General features: G+C 44.7%; 1 protein-coding gene across 1 annotated transcript in view; it reads left to right on the top strand.

Annotated features, from left to right (window-relative positions):
• Window positions 1-3,328: 3,328 nt before the first annotated feature.
• The window catches only part of ZNF414 (zinc finger protein 414), a 58,406-nt gene continuing 45,844 nt past the window's right edge, over window positions 3,329-15,890 (top strand). The window contains exons 1-3 of the mRNA XM_069741633.1: window positions 3,329-3,497; window positions 11,772-11,907; window positions 13,898-14,005. Of these exons, the coding sequence (XP_069597734.1) occupies window positions 3,354-3,497; window positions 11,772-11,907; window positions 13,898-14,005 (388 nt within the window). The 5' untranslated portion in view covers window positions 3,329-3,353. The remainder of the gene's footprint in view (window positions 3,498-11,771; window positions 11,908-13,897; window positions 14,006-15,890) is intronic.

Below are 15,890 nucleotides of genomic sequence, written 5' to 3'. Positions count from 1 at the left end.
AGGATTGGATCAGGATCTTCAGGGGTTGCACATGTTGTTCTTCCAGGTCTTCATGTAGGTGGATCTGCAGTGCAGTTGATCCATCTCAAGTTGTGATAATAGCTTTCTCTTTAGGATATTGAAACGTTGGGTGACTAGTTGTTTCTCAGTCAGTGGACATGCAGGTCTTGTATCCATCCAGAGTTTCCTCATACGCTTCATGTATCCTCTCTCATTTGGTCTGTTTCATCAGATCCAGGTTCTCTTGCCTTGTCCATGTATGGTTTTTACCAGTAGCCCATTAATCATCAGATTGTCCTGGTTCCTCAACATCTGACGCCGACCTTGTTAATCCGAGTGACGTCCAAGCCGGCAGGACTGTCTTTGTTCGTGACACTCTCATGTTTATTGAGGTAGGCACTACAGTGTTAGTAATCTTGCCCGAGGACCACTACTGGTATATTATTTCCAACAGGGCAGAGACAGATTGGTGGTTGTGCACCTTAACAGCCACCTAGGGTATATTACAGTGGTATATAATTTATTTTTCCACTGGCAAGATCCGGGATTTGAACCAGTCTCCCAGCAATGACATCTGCTGGTATAGGTACACTGTGTTTTATCAAGACAAAAGTCAGCACAGCCATACATACATACATTTCAGTAGGACAACATTTCAGATTTTAAAAACATTTTTTCAAGCTGGTGTTATAAAGTATTCTAATTTACTGAGATAATGACTTTTGGGTTTTCAGTGGCAGATTAGTATATGGGAGCGGCAAAAACTTTTCAAGATGGGTGGTGACCATGGTGGCCATTTTGAAGTCAGCCATTTTGGATCCGACTTTATTGTACAAGAAAAACAATGGTGTGCTTGGTTTTAACATAACTTTATTCTTTCATGAGTTATTTACAAGTTTATGACCACTTATAAAATTAGTTTAAAGTGCTACCCATTGTGTTGGATTGTCAATGCAACCCTCTTCTCCCACTTTTGAAACACTGATAGCAATACTGCAGAAATGTTAGCACAGGCTTCCAGTATCCGTTGTTTCAGATGCTGCACATCTCGTATCTTCACAGCATAGAAATTACCTTCTGATGAACCCAAAGATAAAAGTTTAAGGGGGTCAGATTGGAAGACCTTAGTGGCCATTCAACTGGCCCATGATGACCAATCCACTTTCCAGGAAACTGTTCATGTAGGAATGCTCGGACGTGACACAAAGGATGGTGCACCACCACATATTGGGTGTCAGGTCCGAGCATTCCTACATGAACAGTTTCCTGGAAAGGGGATTAGTTGTTGTGGGCCAGTTGAATGGCCACCAAGGTCTTCTGATCCCCCAGGCTAAAAACATCAGCTCTCCGTTGCCCCAGAAGTGGCGCATCTCACTTAAGGCACTACCGCTGTGAGAATTTACTCAAGCAGCGGTGCCGCAAGTGACAGCACAAACTCCAGTGACATCTCACGGCGGCGCAGTGAAACACTGCGAGAGCATACCTCCTGTCAGTATATCGCCGGAGCCGTGTAGAGCAGTCACATCTCCTGAAGCGACTGTTCTACACGTGAGATCGCCGTGGGACACTCGTTATTAAATGTACAACGGCAGACAGGGAAAAGATGTTTATTTTATTTTGTTGCAGTAGACGCTGGCGTAGGGGATGGGGGGTTTGGTATGAATGTTTTTTTCTGTTTACAATTGAACACAGTCGCCGGATGATGGGACTACTGGCCCATCATTGGCTCATGTTGTCACTGTTATATCTGACACCAGACATAGCCGGGTGGGAGTAGTAGTCCCATCAGACGATGTCTGGCCACACACACTCTTCCTCCTTCCTTTCTGCAGCGTTTTGGCATGCAAATCCGCAGCCCTTTTTACACCTGCGGTTTAGCTGTGGATTTGACTGACTCAACATAAGTCAATGGGTGCAGAAACGCTGAAGATCCACAAAAATAATTGACATGTTGCGGAAACTAAAACGCTGAGAATCAGTGCAGAATATTCCGCAGCATATGTACACTAATTTTGGATTCCCATTAGCATTGCCTGAGCACTTTACGGATTTTGTGCAAATCTGCGATGAAAAACGCTGCGGATGCGGATCCGCAACGTGTGCACATAGTCTTAACGGCACACGCCGGCTACCTGCAAGGAAATTCTGCACCTGTTCAGCCAGTAACCTAGGAAATGAGGAATTAACACTGAAATTATAATTTTGAAGACTACAAAGCTGAATGGGAAACCACTGGGTAAATCTGACAGGGAGAAGGACTTGGGGATCCTAGTTAATGATAAACTTACCTGGAGCAGCCAGTGCCAGGCAGCAGCTGCCAAGGCAAACAGGATCATGGGGTGCATTAAAAGAGGTCTGGATACACATGATGAGAGCATTATACTGCCTCTGTACAAATCCCTAGTTAGACCGCACATGGAGTACTGTGTCCAGTTTTGGGCACCGGTGCTCAGGAAGGATATAATGGAACTAGAGAGAGTACAAAGGAGGGCAACAAAATTAATAAAGGGGATGGGAGAACTACAATACCCAGATAGATTAGCGAAATTAGGATTATTTAGTCTAGAAAAAAGACGACTGAGGGGCGATCTAATAACCATGTATAAGTATATAAGGGGACAATACAAATATCTCGCTGAGGATCTGTTTATACCAAGGAAGGTGACGGGCACAAGGGGGCATTCTTTGAGTCTGGAGGAGAGAAGGTTTTTCCACCAACATAGAAGAGGATTCTTTACTGTTAGGGCAGTGAGAATCTGGAATTGCTTGCCTGAGGAGGTGGTGATGGCGAACTCAGTCGAGGGGTTCAAGAGAGGCCTGGATGTCTCCCTGGAGCAGAACAATATTGTATCATACAATTAGGTTCTGTAGGACGTAGATCTGGGGATTTATTATGATGGAATATAGGCTGAACTGGATGGACAAATGTCTTTTTTCGGCCTTACTAACTATGTTACTATGTTACTAAAGCTGAACGTTTTTGCTATTATACTTATTTTAAATATAACAATTTAAAAAAAATACTAATTTCATTGGGAAAACACTCCCCATACAAAGCAGCCGTTTCCATGCCACCTTGTAGGTGTTTTCCGCCCAGCAGCAGTCACTATACGCAGCCACATAGTGACTATACTGTGTCTAGGGCGCAGAGCAGACACTGCTGCTTTTCTCTCCCTCACACACACCATGTGTGCAGCGTCCGCCATTATCACACTTCCACCCGTGGGATGGCGGCCCTGGTTTGCAGTGTCGTGCACACACGCACGTATGTCATGGCCGCCAAGTTCCTCCTCACTGAGGCAATTAGTAAGCAGTTATGTATACACAGCTCACAAAGCGTCCATCCCCCACCCATGCGAGCAGCAGCGTCCTTCCCCCCGCCCTCTATAATCTCGCGTTATCACTGCACCCAAAATGGCTACAATGTGACACAGCGGCGAGAAGAATCGTCTGCCGGATACATAACAACCCGCGAGGCGGCATCAGCAAGAGCCATGGTAAGTGTCCGCAGAGACACCTGAGAGGCGGCTTTCCCGCGCTTTCTAGCGAGGACGCTGTGCCCTAAGCCCTTGCATGTATACACCGTGCAATTATGGCGGTATGTGCAAAGATGAGGTGAATAGCGCGCTCCTATTCAGGCTAGCTGGGAATGGGTTAAGTAGATCGTCCTCGCTTCTGATTGGCTGGGACCGTGGGTTAGCGCCCCTCCTCCGTGCTTTTACCTCACGGCACGCACAGGACATTGTACAAATGGCTGCTCTGCCTGCTGGAGAGTTCTGGAAATGGTGTCACAGTGCCCCCAGAAAACATGTCCGCTCAGTACAGCAGGAGATTGATATGTGCACACGTGCTCTTGAGGTCTGCAGATTTTTCCGCAGCGGATTTGAGAAATTCGCAGGTAAAAGACACTGCGTTTTACCTGCGGATTTACCGCGGATTTGGATTTTGTGCGGATTCCACCTACGGATTCCTATAGAGGAGCAGGTGTAAGGCTATGTGCACATGTTGCGGATTAGGCTTAGGAATTTCTGGTGCAGATTCTGCCTCTCCTGGCAAAAAACACACCTGCGGATTTGTCGCGTTTTTTGTGCGTTTTTGCTGCGGTATTCTTGCGTTTTTTACCCCTGCGGTTTTCTATAATGGAATGGGTACAAAAACGCTGCAGAGTCACAAAAAAGAAATGACATGCTACTTCTTTTAAACCGCAGCGGATTTTCCGCAAAGTGTGCACAGCATTTTTTTTCCCCCATTGATTTACATTGTACTGTAAATCAATTGCGGATCTGCAGCGTTTCTGCACCGCAAAAAACGCTGCGGATCCGCAACGTGTGCACATACCCTAAACCGCCGCGGAATCCGCGCAAAGAATTGACATGCTGCGGAATGTAAACCGCAGCGCTTCCGCACGTTTTTTTTCCGCAGCATAGGCACAGCGGTTTCGGTTTTCCATAGGTTTACATGGTACTGTAAACTCATGAAAAACTGCCGCGGATCCGCAGCAAAATCTGCAAACGTGTGCACATAACCTGCAGAATAGCGTTTTTTCTGGCGACAGGTTCCCATTAGGCTAATAGTGTTCCTAACCCGCCCGTAGCCGAACGCTGTGAGGAGAAAATAAATCATTATTATTATTTTCTCCCATAGCGTTCCCGTTTCGATCACTGGTGCGTCATCGGTGCTGGTTCAGTCACCGCCCTGAGTATACAGAGCAGAGGCTGTAACCGCGCTCACGGCACTGACTGACAGCCCGAATGTAGAGCCAGTGAGCTTCAGAGGGCTATCACCAGTTCACACTGCATTGGCAGCAGCCCGTTCAGCACATACGCTAACGGGCTGCTGCTAGCGCAAGTGCCGGCGCTACATCGCACTAGCGCAGATAGAGCATCTGCTAGCTCCATCTGCACTAGCAGTGACGTACCCGGAAACGCTGCAGCCCGCGTCTTGGGTCGTCACTCAAATGACAGCACATTGCTAGCGCATGCCCATTGTGGGCATGCGCTAGCGATGCGTCCGACATTGCATTCAATGGCGGCGTTAACGGATTACGTTACACCGCATTATGCCGCGGTGTAACGTAGTCCGTTTAACGTAATCACTGAACGCAATGTGAATTTAGCCTAATACATGACAGGTTCCCTGTAAGTGTACACATTACATGGCTGCTGGTCAAGCACTCCTGTATTCTATGAGAAAGCTGCCGACAGACCTGTGGCAGCAGCTTATCTCCAGGGAGAACAAAAGGCGGCAGTCCAACATCGGGCATTCCCCTGATTATAAGTTGGCCAGCTGAGCCTGTTGATATTGGCGAGCGTGGCCCGCTTTAGGGTTAAAGGGAATCCGTCACCTCATTTTTCGCATATAAGCTGCGGCCACCGCCATTAGAGGCTTATCTATAGCATTCAGTAATGCTGTAGATAATCCAAAACCCCCGATGTAACCTGAAAGATAGGAAAAACAAGTTACGGTACCGTCACATTAAGCGACGCTGCAGCGATCCAGACAACGATCCGATCGCTGCAGCGTCACTGTTTGGTCGCTGGAGAGCTGTCACATTAGCATCAGAGCTAATGAACTCTGGTGAACTCTCACAGCAACTCCGTGATACACTGACAGGAGGTAATCGCTCCCGCAGTGTATAGTCGGTGGCTGGGTAGAGTGGTCACATCTCGCGATGTGACTATTCTACATGTGAGATCGCCGTGGGACACTCAGGATTACGTGGGCAATGGCAGACGGAGGAAATGTTGATAAATTATTTTACATTATTTATAGGAGACGAGGGTGTTGCGGATTGGGCGTTAAGGCGTGTGTGTATATATATATATATATATATATATATATATATATATATATATATATATATATATATATATATTTATGTGAATATGTATGTAATTTAGCTTTTTTTTTTTTTTAACTGTGAGTACAGGCGCCGGCAGATGATAAAGGTACCGTCACACTAGACGATATCGCTAGCGATCCGTGACGTTGCAGCGTCCTCACTAGCGATATCGTCCAGTGTGACAGGCAGCAGCGATCAGGCCCCTGCTGTGCTGTCGCTGGTCGGGGAAGAAAGTCCAGAACTTTATTTCGTCGCTGGACTCCCCGCAGACATCGCTGAATCGGCGTGTGTGACACCGATTCAGCGATGTCTTCACTGGTAACCAGGGTAAACATCGGGTAACTAAGCGCAGGGCCGCGCTTAGTAACCCGATGTTTACCCTGGTTACCATCCTAAAAGTAAAAAAACCAAACAGTACATACTTACCTACAGCCGTCTGTCCTCCAGCGCTGTGCTCTGCTCTCCTCCTGTACTGGCTGTGAGCGTCGGTCAGCCGGAAAGCAGAGCGGTGACGTCACCGCTCTGCTTTCCGGCCGCTGTGCTCACACAGACAGTACAGGAGGAGAGCAGAGCACAGCGCTGGAGGACAGACGGCTGTAGGTAAGTGTGTACTGTTTGTTTTTTTTACTTTTAGGATGGTAACCAGGGTAAACATCGGGTTACTAAGCGCGGCCCTGCGCTTAGTTACCCGATGTTTACCCTGGTTACCGGCATCGTTGGTCGCTGGAGAGCGGTCTGTGTAACAGCTCTCCAGCGACCAAACAGCGACGCTGCAGCGATCCGGATCGTTGTCGGTATCGCTGCAGCGTCGCTAAGTGTGACGGTACCTTAATACTTCTCCAATCAACTGTTCCTGCCATCACTGTTATCAGTGACAGCAGACATAGCCCGATGGGAGCATCAGTCTCATTGGCTCATGCCAGCTTTTTACCGCATGTCACCGCTGCGGGTCAGTCAGTTGAGGGGTCACGCTGACATCTGACAGCATGATCCCACAGTGCTCTGGCCAACGGTCTTACCGGCGGTAGCGTTACTACTGATAAGAACTACCGCGCCGGTGTTTCCCACGCTCACACAGATGACAGTGTGGGAAACACCATAGAAAGCAGGTAAAACGCAATGCAAAAACTCAGCAAATCCGCAAACCTTTTTATACCTGCGTTTTTGATGCAGATTTGACTGACTCAATTGAAGTTAATGGGTGCGGAAAAGCTGCAGAAACACAAAAAGAATTGACATGCTGCAGAAAAAAACACCCTGCAAGTACGCACGGAAATTTACTGATCATGTGCACAATACTTCCGGATTATCATTGAATTACCTTGCATAAGGATTCCATTGCGTTTTTGGACTATTTGGAAAACAACGCTGCGAAAACGCATCGTGTGCACATAGCTAAAGATAACGCTGGAAAAAAATCTGCACTGAATATGCAACATGTGAACTTGGATCTGTGGGAAAATTTGAAATCTGTGAAAGAGAATTAAACAAATAGAATTTGAGCCAGTTCTCATGTGTATTGATGGCATAATTCACATTTGCATTTTACAATTAGCATTACACTGCTGCTATTTAGATTCTAATTTGTCTGCAACGTGCAGATGTTACAGCATAGTGGATGGAACTTCAAGAAATCCCATGCCCACTATGTGTGCACCAATGCCCGTGGCTCACCTGCAGAGACAGACATGCGGCGCGACTTTCCAGACCCCAGCATGTCAGTTTATGCAGTGGAGACACTCTGTCTCTGCTGCATAAATTACCCATACACTTTTATTAAATATGGTAAAACCACATTATCTTCCTAGTCACATGCGTATTAAGTGCGGCAACGCAGGTTACTACTCGTGTGCTAATTTACATAATGGGGAATCTTGTAACACAGCTGGACGTAATTGACACAGGAAGTGGAGGAAACACAGAGAAATCCCCTCATAGTAACATAGTAACATAGTTAGTAAGGCCGAAAAAAGACATTTGTCCATCCAGTTCAGCCTATATTCCATCATAATAAATCCCCAGATCTACGTCCTTCTACAGAACCTAATAATTGTATGATACAATATTGTTCTGCTCCAGGAAGACATCCAGGCCTCTCTTGAACCCCTCGACTGAGTTCGCCATCACCACCTCCTCAGGCAAGCAATTACAGATTCTCACTGCCCTAACAGTAAAGAATCCTTAACAGTAAAGAATCCTCTAACAGTAAAGAACCCTCCTTTTTAATAAATAATAATTTAAAAAAAATATTGTGGGGTCCCCCTATATATGCTAACAATATAAAGCAGACTACTGGGGCTGGTAAGGATCCAATATCCATGAACCTTACCAGCCTGATAATACCAGGCCGCAACAGTCTGCTTACCTTGGATGGTTAGCAAAAATAGTGGGATCCCCTCCAAAAAAAAAACAGCGTGGGTCCCCCGATTTTTGTTAACCAGCCAAGGAAAAAGCAGACAGCTGCTGCCTGGTATTCTCAGGCTGGCAAGGCTCATGGATTTTGGCCCTCGCCAGTCTAAAAATAGCAGCCTGCAGCCGCCCCTCAATTGGCGCATCCAAAGATGCGCTAGTTGTGGCACTTTACCCAGCTCTTCCCACTTGCCCTGTAGCGGTGGGGTTCATATTTGTGGGTTTGATGTCACCTTTGTATTGTGCGGTGACATCAAGCCCACGGCTTGGTAATGGAGAGGTGTCTATAAGGCTACGTTCACATTTGCGCCGCTCCCGGCTGCATCGGGCTCAGCCGCGGCGACGCACGCGCCATGCGCCCCTATATTTAACATGGGGGCGCATGGACATGCGTTGCATTTGCGTTTTGCGACGCATGCGTCGCTGCAGCGCATGCGTCAGGGCACAGGGAACGCAGCATGATGCAGTTTTTCCTGCGCCCAAAACCATGCAAAAAGCGACGCATGCGTCGCAAAATGCAGCGTTTGTGCATGCGTTCATATTTGCGGTGTGCGTTGCGTCGCAGCGCCGCACAACGCAAATGTGAACGTAGCCTAAGACACCTCTCCATTACTAATCATATAGTTACGTGGTAAATAAAGACACAGCCAGAATAAAGTCATTTAATTGAAATAATGACACAGATTCCTTTTAATATTCTTAATTAAACCATACTTACAACCTCGCCTAATTCCACCGAATCTCTCGATCTCCTGTAAGAGAAATAAAATAAAAAAGCAACAGTATACCATACCTGTCCACCGAAAAGATAATCCATAATGTCCCATGACAAATCCAGCTCCAGCGGAGCATGTAGATGACCACTGGAAATAACCCCGTCTCTGGCGGTCACGTGCATGGCAGTTCCCGCGGTCAGCTGAGCTTATTGCGAGAACTGCAGTGGACGCAAACTTCTGGCTGTGGCACAAGGTAAGACATTATTTAAATTAGTTCACATGCGTAGAAAGCTGCATTCCTGCACTTAATACACATGTGACTATAAAGGTAATGCGGTTTTACCGCATCTAATAATAGATCAGTAATAATCAATGGGAAATTTATGCTGTGGAGACTCAGCGTCTCCGCATCATAAATAGACATGTTGCGGTCTGGAAAGATGCGCCGCATGTCCGTTTACGCAGGGTTGCTGGGGGAGTCTCTGAACACATAGTGGAGAAGGGATTTCATGAAATCTCATCCACTATGCTGTAACATCTGGCCGCTGCAGATGTACGCATATGAGGACAACCAGCAGAGGGCGCCCTCTTATGATCTCGAGCCTGGGAGCTTTCTAGGAAAGTTCCCACGATCTAGGAACAGCCAGCAGAGGGCGCCTCACCGCAAATGCAGGTAAATATAGGTCAATGACCTACTTTACCTACATTCTCTGGGGTTTTGCAGACAGGAGTAGCGCTGCATTAGCAGAACTCCTGGCTGCAAAATATTTTAACCCCTTCAGATGGATTTACATCGTTGGACGTGACAGATCGTCGGAAGGTATGTATATTGTTGGTTTATTATTTTTTTTTATTTACAGATCGAGGGTCTTCAGTGAGTGGATTGAGAGTAGAATAAATTAATACAACAACCTTTGTGATTTTTTTTCATTAAATTAATTTTTAATAGTGTGTGTGTGTGTGTGTTTTTTTTTAACCCTTTACTAGTATTGGATTAATAATGGATAGGTGTCATAATTGACGCCTCTCCATTATTAATTAGGCTTAATGTCACCTTACAATAGCAAGGTGGCATTAACCCTTCATTACCCCATATCCCACAGCTACACGGGAATGGGAAGAGAGTGGCCAAGTGCCAGAATAGGCGCATCTTCCAGATGTGCCTTTTCTGGGGTGGCTGGGGGCAGGTGTTTTTAGCCATGGGGGGCCAATAACCGTGGACCCTCTCCAGGCTATTAATATCTGCCCTCAGTCACTGGCTTTACTACTCTGGCGGAGAAAATTGTGCGGGAGCCCACGCCAATTTTTTTCCGCCATTTAACCCTTTAATTTAATAGCTAGAACGGCCACATTTTGCATAGACACACTACTAACATTAGTAGTGTGGAATATGCAAAAAAAATGGTGATATGAGATGGTTTACTGTATGTAAACCAGGTCTCATATCATGTCGGGTTTAGGAAGGAGAAAGCAAAAGCCGGTAATTGAATTACCGGCTTTCTGCTATATCGTGCTGGATGAAATATTAATATATATACATGTATGTGTCTACCGACATATATATATACATATATATATAACAGTATATATGTTTTTTGTTTTTTTTTAAATATGGATCCCTTGTATATCCATATGTCGGTTTTGCAAGCCTGCGATAAAAACACGCAGCACGGATGACATACGGATTACATACGGAGGATGCCATGCGCAAAAAACGCTGAAACACCCTGCCTACGGAGGAGCTACGGACCACTATTTTGGGGACTTCTCAGCTTATTACGTCCGTAATATACGGACCGTATTTTCATACGCTGTGTGTGACGCCGGCCTAAGACAGCAGGGGATCCCATCCCTCTCAGTATCTTCCTATGCTTAAGTGCTGCTTGAATCCCCCTACCACTCAGCTTTACTGCCGTCTTTGCGAAGAGCAGGTGTGGCCTTTCAGGCTCATTGTGCCTGAAGGTTCTCACTTTTGAAGGTTCATACTTTGTTTCTTTCATCACAATTGTTTATTTTGCTCCTTTTATGAATTAATAATTAAAAGTTTTTGGACATTTTGTAAAAATAAGTAGGGTTTTCTTGCAAACAAGAGGGTTTCCTTAGACATGGCCTCTTGGGCACATTGTGCTTGAACACATAATAGTCTCTGATATGATATGAACTGCCAACCTTTCTTTTCTCTCTGCCAATGTGTTTCTTCTGCTAAACTTTTAATGTCTAAATCTGAGTGAATATGACTCCGTTAGCGTCTAAGTGCTTTACAATTGTTTTTTAATGTTTAGTAATAGTTATATCCTGAAAACTGGAGGCAATTTGGCGGTAGTTGTGAAATTTGGGTACCTTTTTGTTTTATTACATTTATGGTTATTAAATGGGTTTTTTTTCCATCTGATTTTGTGTACTCTACATAAATACATCCCTATGAAGGTCACTGATTACTTTTAGAGCTCAGAAATGGACATAATTAGATATTCTAGATTGTTTTCTAACCGGTGCCTATCAGGAGAACTTCACCTGTACTCGGGAGTGTCAGAGAGTAGCGTTGAGCGAATATGTTTGGATTTGGTCACCGAATATGAATTTTACATATTCGTGCCTTATTGCTACCCTATTTGTGCCGAATTTGTTTGATCGGTTCCAAACATATTTGGTCATTTCTTCTCCCATTGACTCCAATGATGTTCAGCGAATATTGCAAAAACATAACTGTTCGTAACCAAATTTTGAAAAAAAAATTTCATCTCTACCAGAGATGCGCCTGATCCAAGGTTAAACGTCTAATGAAATGATACCCACATTTTCAGGAAAAAACAGAAGAGCCCTCTGCAGAGGCACAAGCTACATATACTGTCCCTTCTACTCCCCAGTCTGTAAGAGGGGTCAAGATTGAAACTAAGAGACCAGGAGAAAGAGGCAGAAGGAAAGGTGTCTTGACCTCAAGTAAGTATATTGAACTGCAGCACATTATTTCATGCAGAACCTAATGATAATAAAGGAGTTTTAACATGAAAGACATTTATTCTAAGAATAAATGATAAATGTCTGCTGGAGACCCATTTATCCCAAGAACAAGGATTTTGATTCCCCATTATTTCCCACATTGCAGTCAGGACTGGATGGTGTGGCATGCTCTATTCATGTATGAGAGACTGACATAGGAAGGGTGTTAGAGCAATTGCAAGGTTTGTGTGTGCCTGCTCCAGTCTGTATCAGACGCCGGACCGTGTCCTCTCCAGGACCAGGCGTATCCTGAGGTTTAGCATTCACTAGACAAAACGTCAGTGATGAGTTCTGTACTCTGTCAATCCAGCCACAATCAAACCCTCATCAGTGCATTACTAGTCAATAATATTCCTCAAGTGTGTGCATTAGATAATATATCCTGATACATTTCAGTCACAGAAACCCTTACTATTACAAATATGTGAAGTATGAAAAATAAGTAAGACACCTTAAAGGGAACCTGTCACCCCCAAAATAAAATCGAAGGTGAGCTAAGCCCACCGGCATCAGGGGCTTATCTACAGCATTCTGTAATGCTGTAGATAAGCACCCAATGTATTCTGAAAGATAAGAAAAAGAGATTATTTTATACTCACCCAGAGACGGTCCCGGTTCTGTTCTGGTCCGATGGGTGTCCGGTGCGGGGCCTCCCATCTTCTTACGATGACGTCCTCTTCTTGTCTTCAGGCTCCGCCGCAGTAGTACTTTGTCTGCCCTGTTGAGGGCAGAGCAATGTACTGCGGTGCGCAGGTGCCGGGAAAGGTCAGAGAGGCCCTCTTTTTCTCATCTTTCGGGATACATCGGGGGCTACAGCATTACTGTAGATAAGCCCCTGATGCCGGTGGGCTTAGCTCACCTTCGATTTTGGGGGTTACAGGTCCCCTTTAAAGAAGTTGTCCTCTTCTTGGACAACTTCTTGTCATACCCCTAAAATAATAAAGCTTCTACTCCCCTCCCCGTTCTGGCACCGTTCCCGCGGTGTCTGCACTCACTCTCCCCGGGACTCCCTTGCTATTGTTGTGACATATGACATCAGCGCTGGTGTCACTGTCCCCACCTCCTGTTGAATTTAACATGAAGAAGTCGGAGATCAACTGCAGCCCAGACATACAATTCATGTTTGATTTGTCCAAAGGCGGGGTCAGTGATGCCAGTGCTAATTGGGTGCCAGCATCAAGTGTCACAACAACCGCACAAGAGCTCATGGGAGGCAAGTATGAGCTTTATTATTTTATTGTCGCCAAACATTTTGATCAAGAAGGGGTGGTCCTAGTAGTGGATAACCTCCTTTAAGTGATCACAACAGAGTCTTTTTCCATGCTCTATAGGTTATATTTACATGAAGTGATGGTACTTGATGTGGGGTTAGTGATCGTCTAGCTGCTTGCATTTGTTGGTGGAACAATGCATGTTGCAGGAGGCAAACCCTTGTTGTTAAAGGGTTTATCCAGTGAAGATAGGAGATAACTTATAGATTGGGGGTCTGACTGCTGGGACACACACTGATAGGCAATTCCCTGTTAAAATGGGGCCGCAATGTGTGTACACCCAAGCCGCACTCCAGTAGTTTCAATGGGACTGCTGGAAAAAGCAGAACACTGCACTACGCCCAGCAGCCCCATAGTACATGAATGATAATGCAGCCAACATACGTACTAACACTCCATTGTAAGTGGTGATAGGAGTGTCAGGTTCTGCCGATCTTTGGTGGGGTCTGACCGCTGGGACCTGCAATCTATGTAAGTTGTCGCCTATTCATCTTCACTGGACATCCCCTTTTAAGGATAATTTTCCACTTTCTACAGTGTGGTTTTCTATGGTAATAGGTTCTTGTATAGCTTGGAAATCCCCTATCCACCATCACTCCTTTTTAAATATTGTAATATCTTTAGGAATATTATTATTTTATTTTTTTATTCTTGTGCAGAAAAGGGTCACAAATGTTCTACATATGGCTGTAACCGTACATTCCTCAACATGCAGGATCTCATTCATCATGTGTCTATCCACTATAAACCAACTCAATCTATGCAAGGTAAGACTTGTGACTTTTGTCCGCACCATGTGGAAGCCTATTATCAACTGGCTCTACCACAAAGGCACCCTCCACCAATATTTGATGTGTTGAATTCATTTTTTTAGGTCTGTAACTTTAGGGTAAAAATACCAGTGAATTGCCCAAATATACAAAGGTATACTTTGTTGGATTCCTTATCATGAGGCCTTTAGGGATTAGGTTTTCCTTGCATCTGGATAGAAAGAAAATGTCTCTGTTCATTTGTGCCAGTTTCTTCAGGAGGTTTTTCAAATCCATCTGTACCGATCCCAAATATACAAAGAAATGTGTGGGAACACCTTGACACCATAATGATGTAGCTGTCATCCCATATCAAGAACACAGGCATCTACCTTGGAAAAACCATTGTCTGTTTATCTCTTAAGTCCCTTTCCTTTTCAGAATACTTGATCTGAATTCTAATGTTGAGAACTCATGCCTTTATTTTAGGTCTTCCGTCATCTTTTGTAGATGTTGGACTTCTCAAAACTCAATCCCATGCAGTTGATTGATATCAGCAAAGTTTATTAAGGCTACTTTCACACTTCCGTCTTTTAGAATCAGTCACAATCTGTCAAAGTGTTGAAGAGACGGATCCTGGGCAAATTGTAAAAAACGGATGCACTGGATCCTGTTTTTTGACGTATCCTTCGATGCAGCAGCTGCAGGAAAAATGGGTTAAATTAAAGGAATAGAAATCCTTCCAGGCATGCTTCGTGTTAAAAAACAGAATCTGTTGCTGGATTCTGTCATTTGACGGACAGCAACGGATCCTGCGCCCATAGGCTTCCATTCTAGCCAACGACGGACGCCGCAGGATCCGTTGCTGTACATTTTTGTAACGCAAACAAAAAACGTTACAATGAATGTTTTTTCCAGACGACCTTCCGCCAAAACACCCCGCATCCGTCGCACGACGGATGCGACGTGTGGCCATCTGTCGCTAATACAAGTCTATGGGGAAAAAAAAGGATCCCGCGGGCACATTTGCAGGATCCGTTTTTTCCCAAAACGACGCATTGCAACTGATCTGAAAAGACGGAAGTGTGAAAGTAGCCTTAGTCTTTAGTTTATTTCTTTAGGGCCAGAATTGGGATTTGAAAACCAAGGAGGGGGATATTCTTTAAATCTTTACAGGCAAGTTATTACATGGGCCCATTGCAACATTTTCTACTTTAAGGCTATGTTCCAGATTTTTCGCGGTTTTTTTTTTTTGCTATAAAACCGCAAAAAAAAATGCATCCATTATGCATCCTATAGTTGCAATCTGCAATTTTTGTGCACATGATGCATTTTTTTTACGCAAAAAAAATGCATTGCGGAAAAAAACGCAGCATGTTCATTAATTTTGCGGATTTTTTGCCTTTTTCCCTCTATATTATTCAATTGGGGAAGCTCCGGAAGAAAATGCGAAAAATTCGCAAAAAAGCATGCAAAAAAAGCGTGTGGATTTCCTCCGGAAAAAAAGTCCGTTTTTTGTCAGGAAATTTCTGCAAAGATTCCTGACGTGTACACATACTCTAAGGCTGTGTGCACACGATGCAGATTTGGTGCAGAATTTTCTGCATAAAATCTGCACTAAATCTGCATCTCCTGGCAGAATCCGCAGGTACGTTTTTTATGCGTTTTTTACCAATGGATTTCTATTATGGAGGGTGCAGAAACGCTGCAGAACTGCACAAAAGAAGTGACATGCACTTCTTTGAAATCTGCAGCGTTTCTGCGCAGATTTTTCTGCACCATGTGCACAGCTTTTTTTTTTCACATTGATTTACATTGTACTGTAAATCATAGTGCAGTTCTGCAGCGTTTCTGCTGCAGAAAAATCTGCTGCAGTTCTGCACTAAATCTGCATCGTGTGCAT

The sequence above is a fragment of the Ranitomeya imitator genome, chromosome 1, assembly GCF_032444005.1.
Source record: "Ranitomeya imitator isolate aRanImi1 chromosome 1, aRanImi1.pri, whole genome shotgun sequence".
Taxonomy (NCBI): domain Eukaryota; kingdom Metazoa; phylum Chordata; class Amphibia; order Anura; family Dendrobatidae; genus Ranitomeya; species Ranitomeya imitator.
The sequence above is the reverse complement of the archived record's forward strand: the minus strand, read 5'-3'. Positions and strand labels throughout refer to the sequence as shown.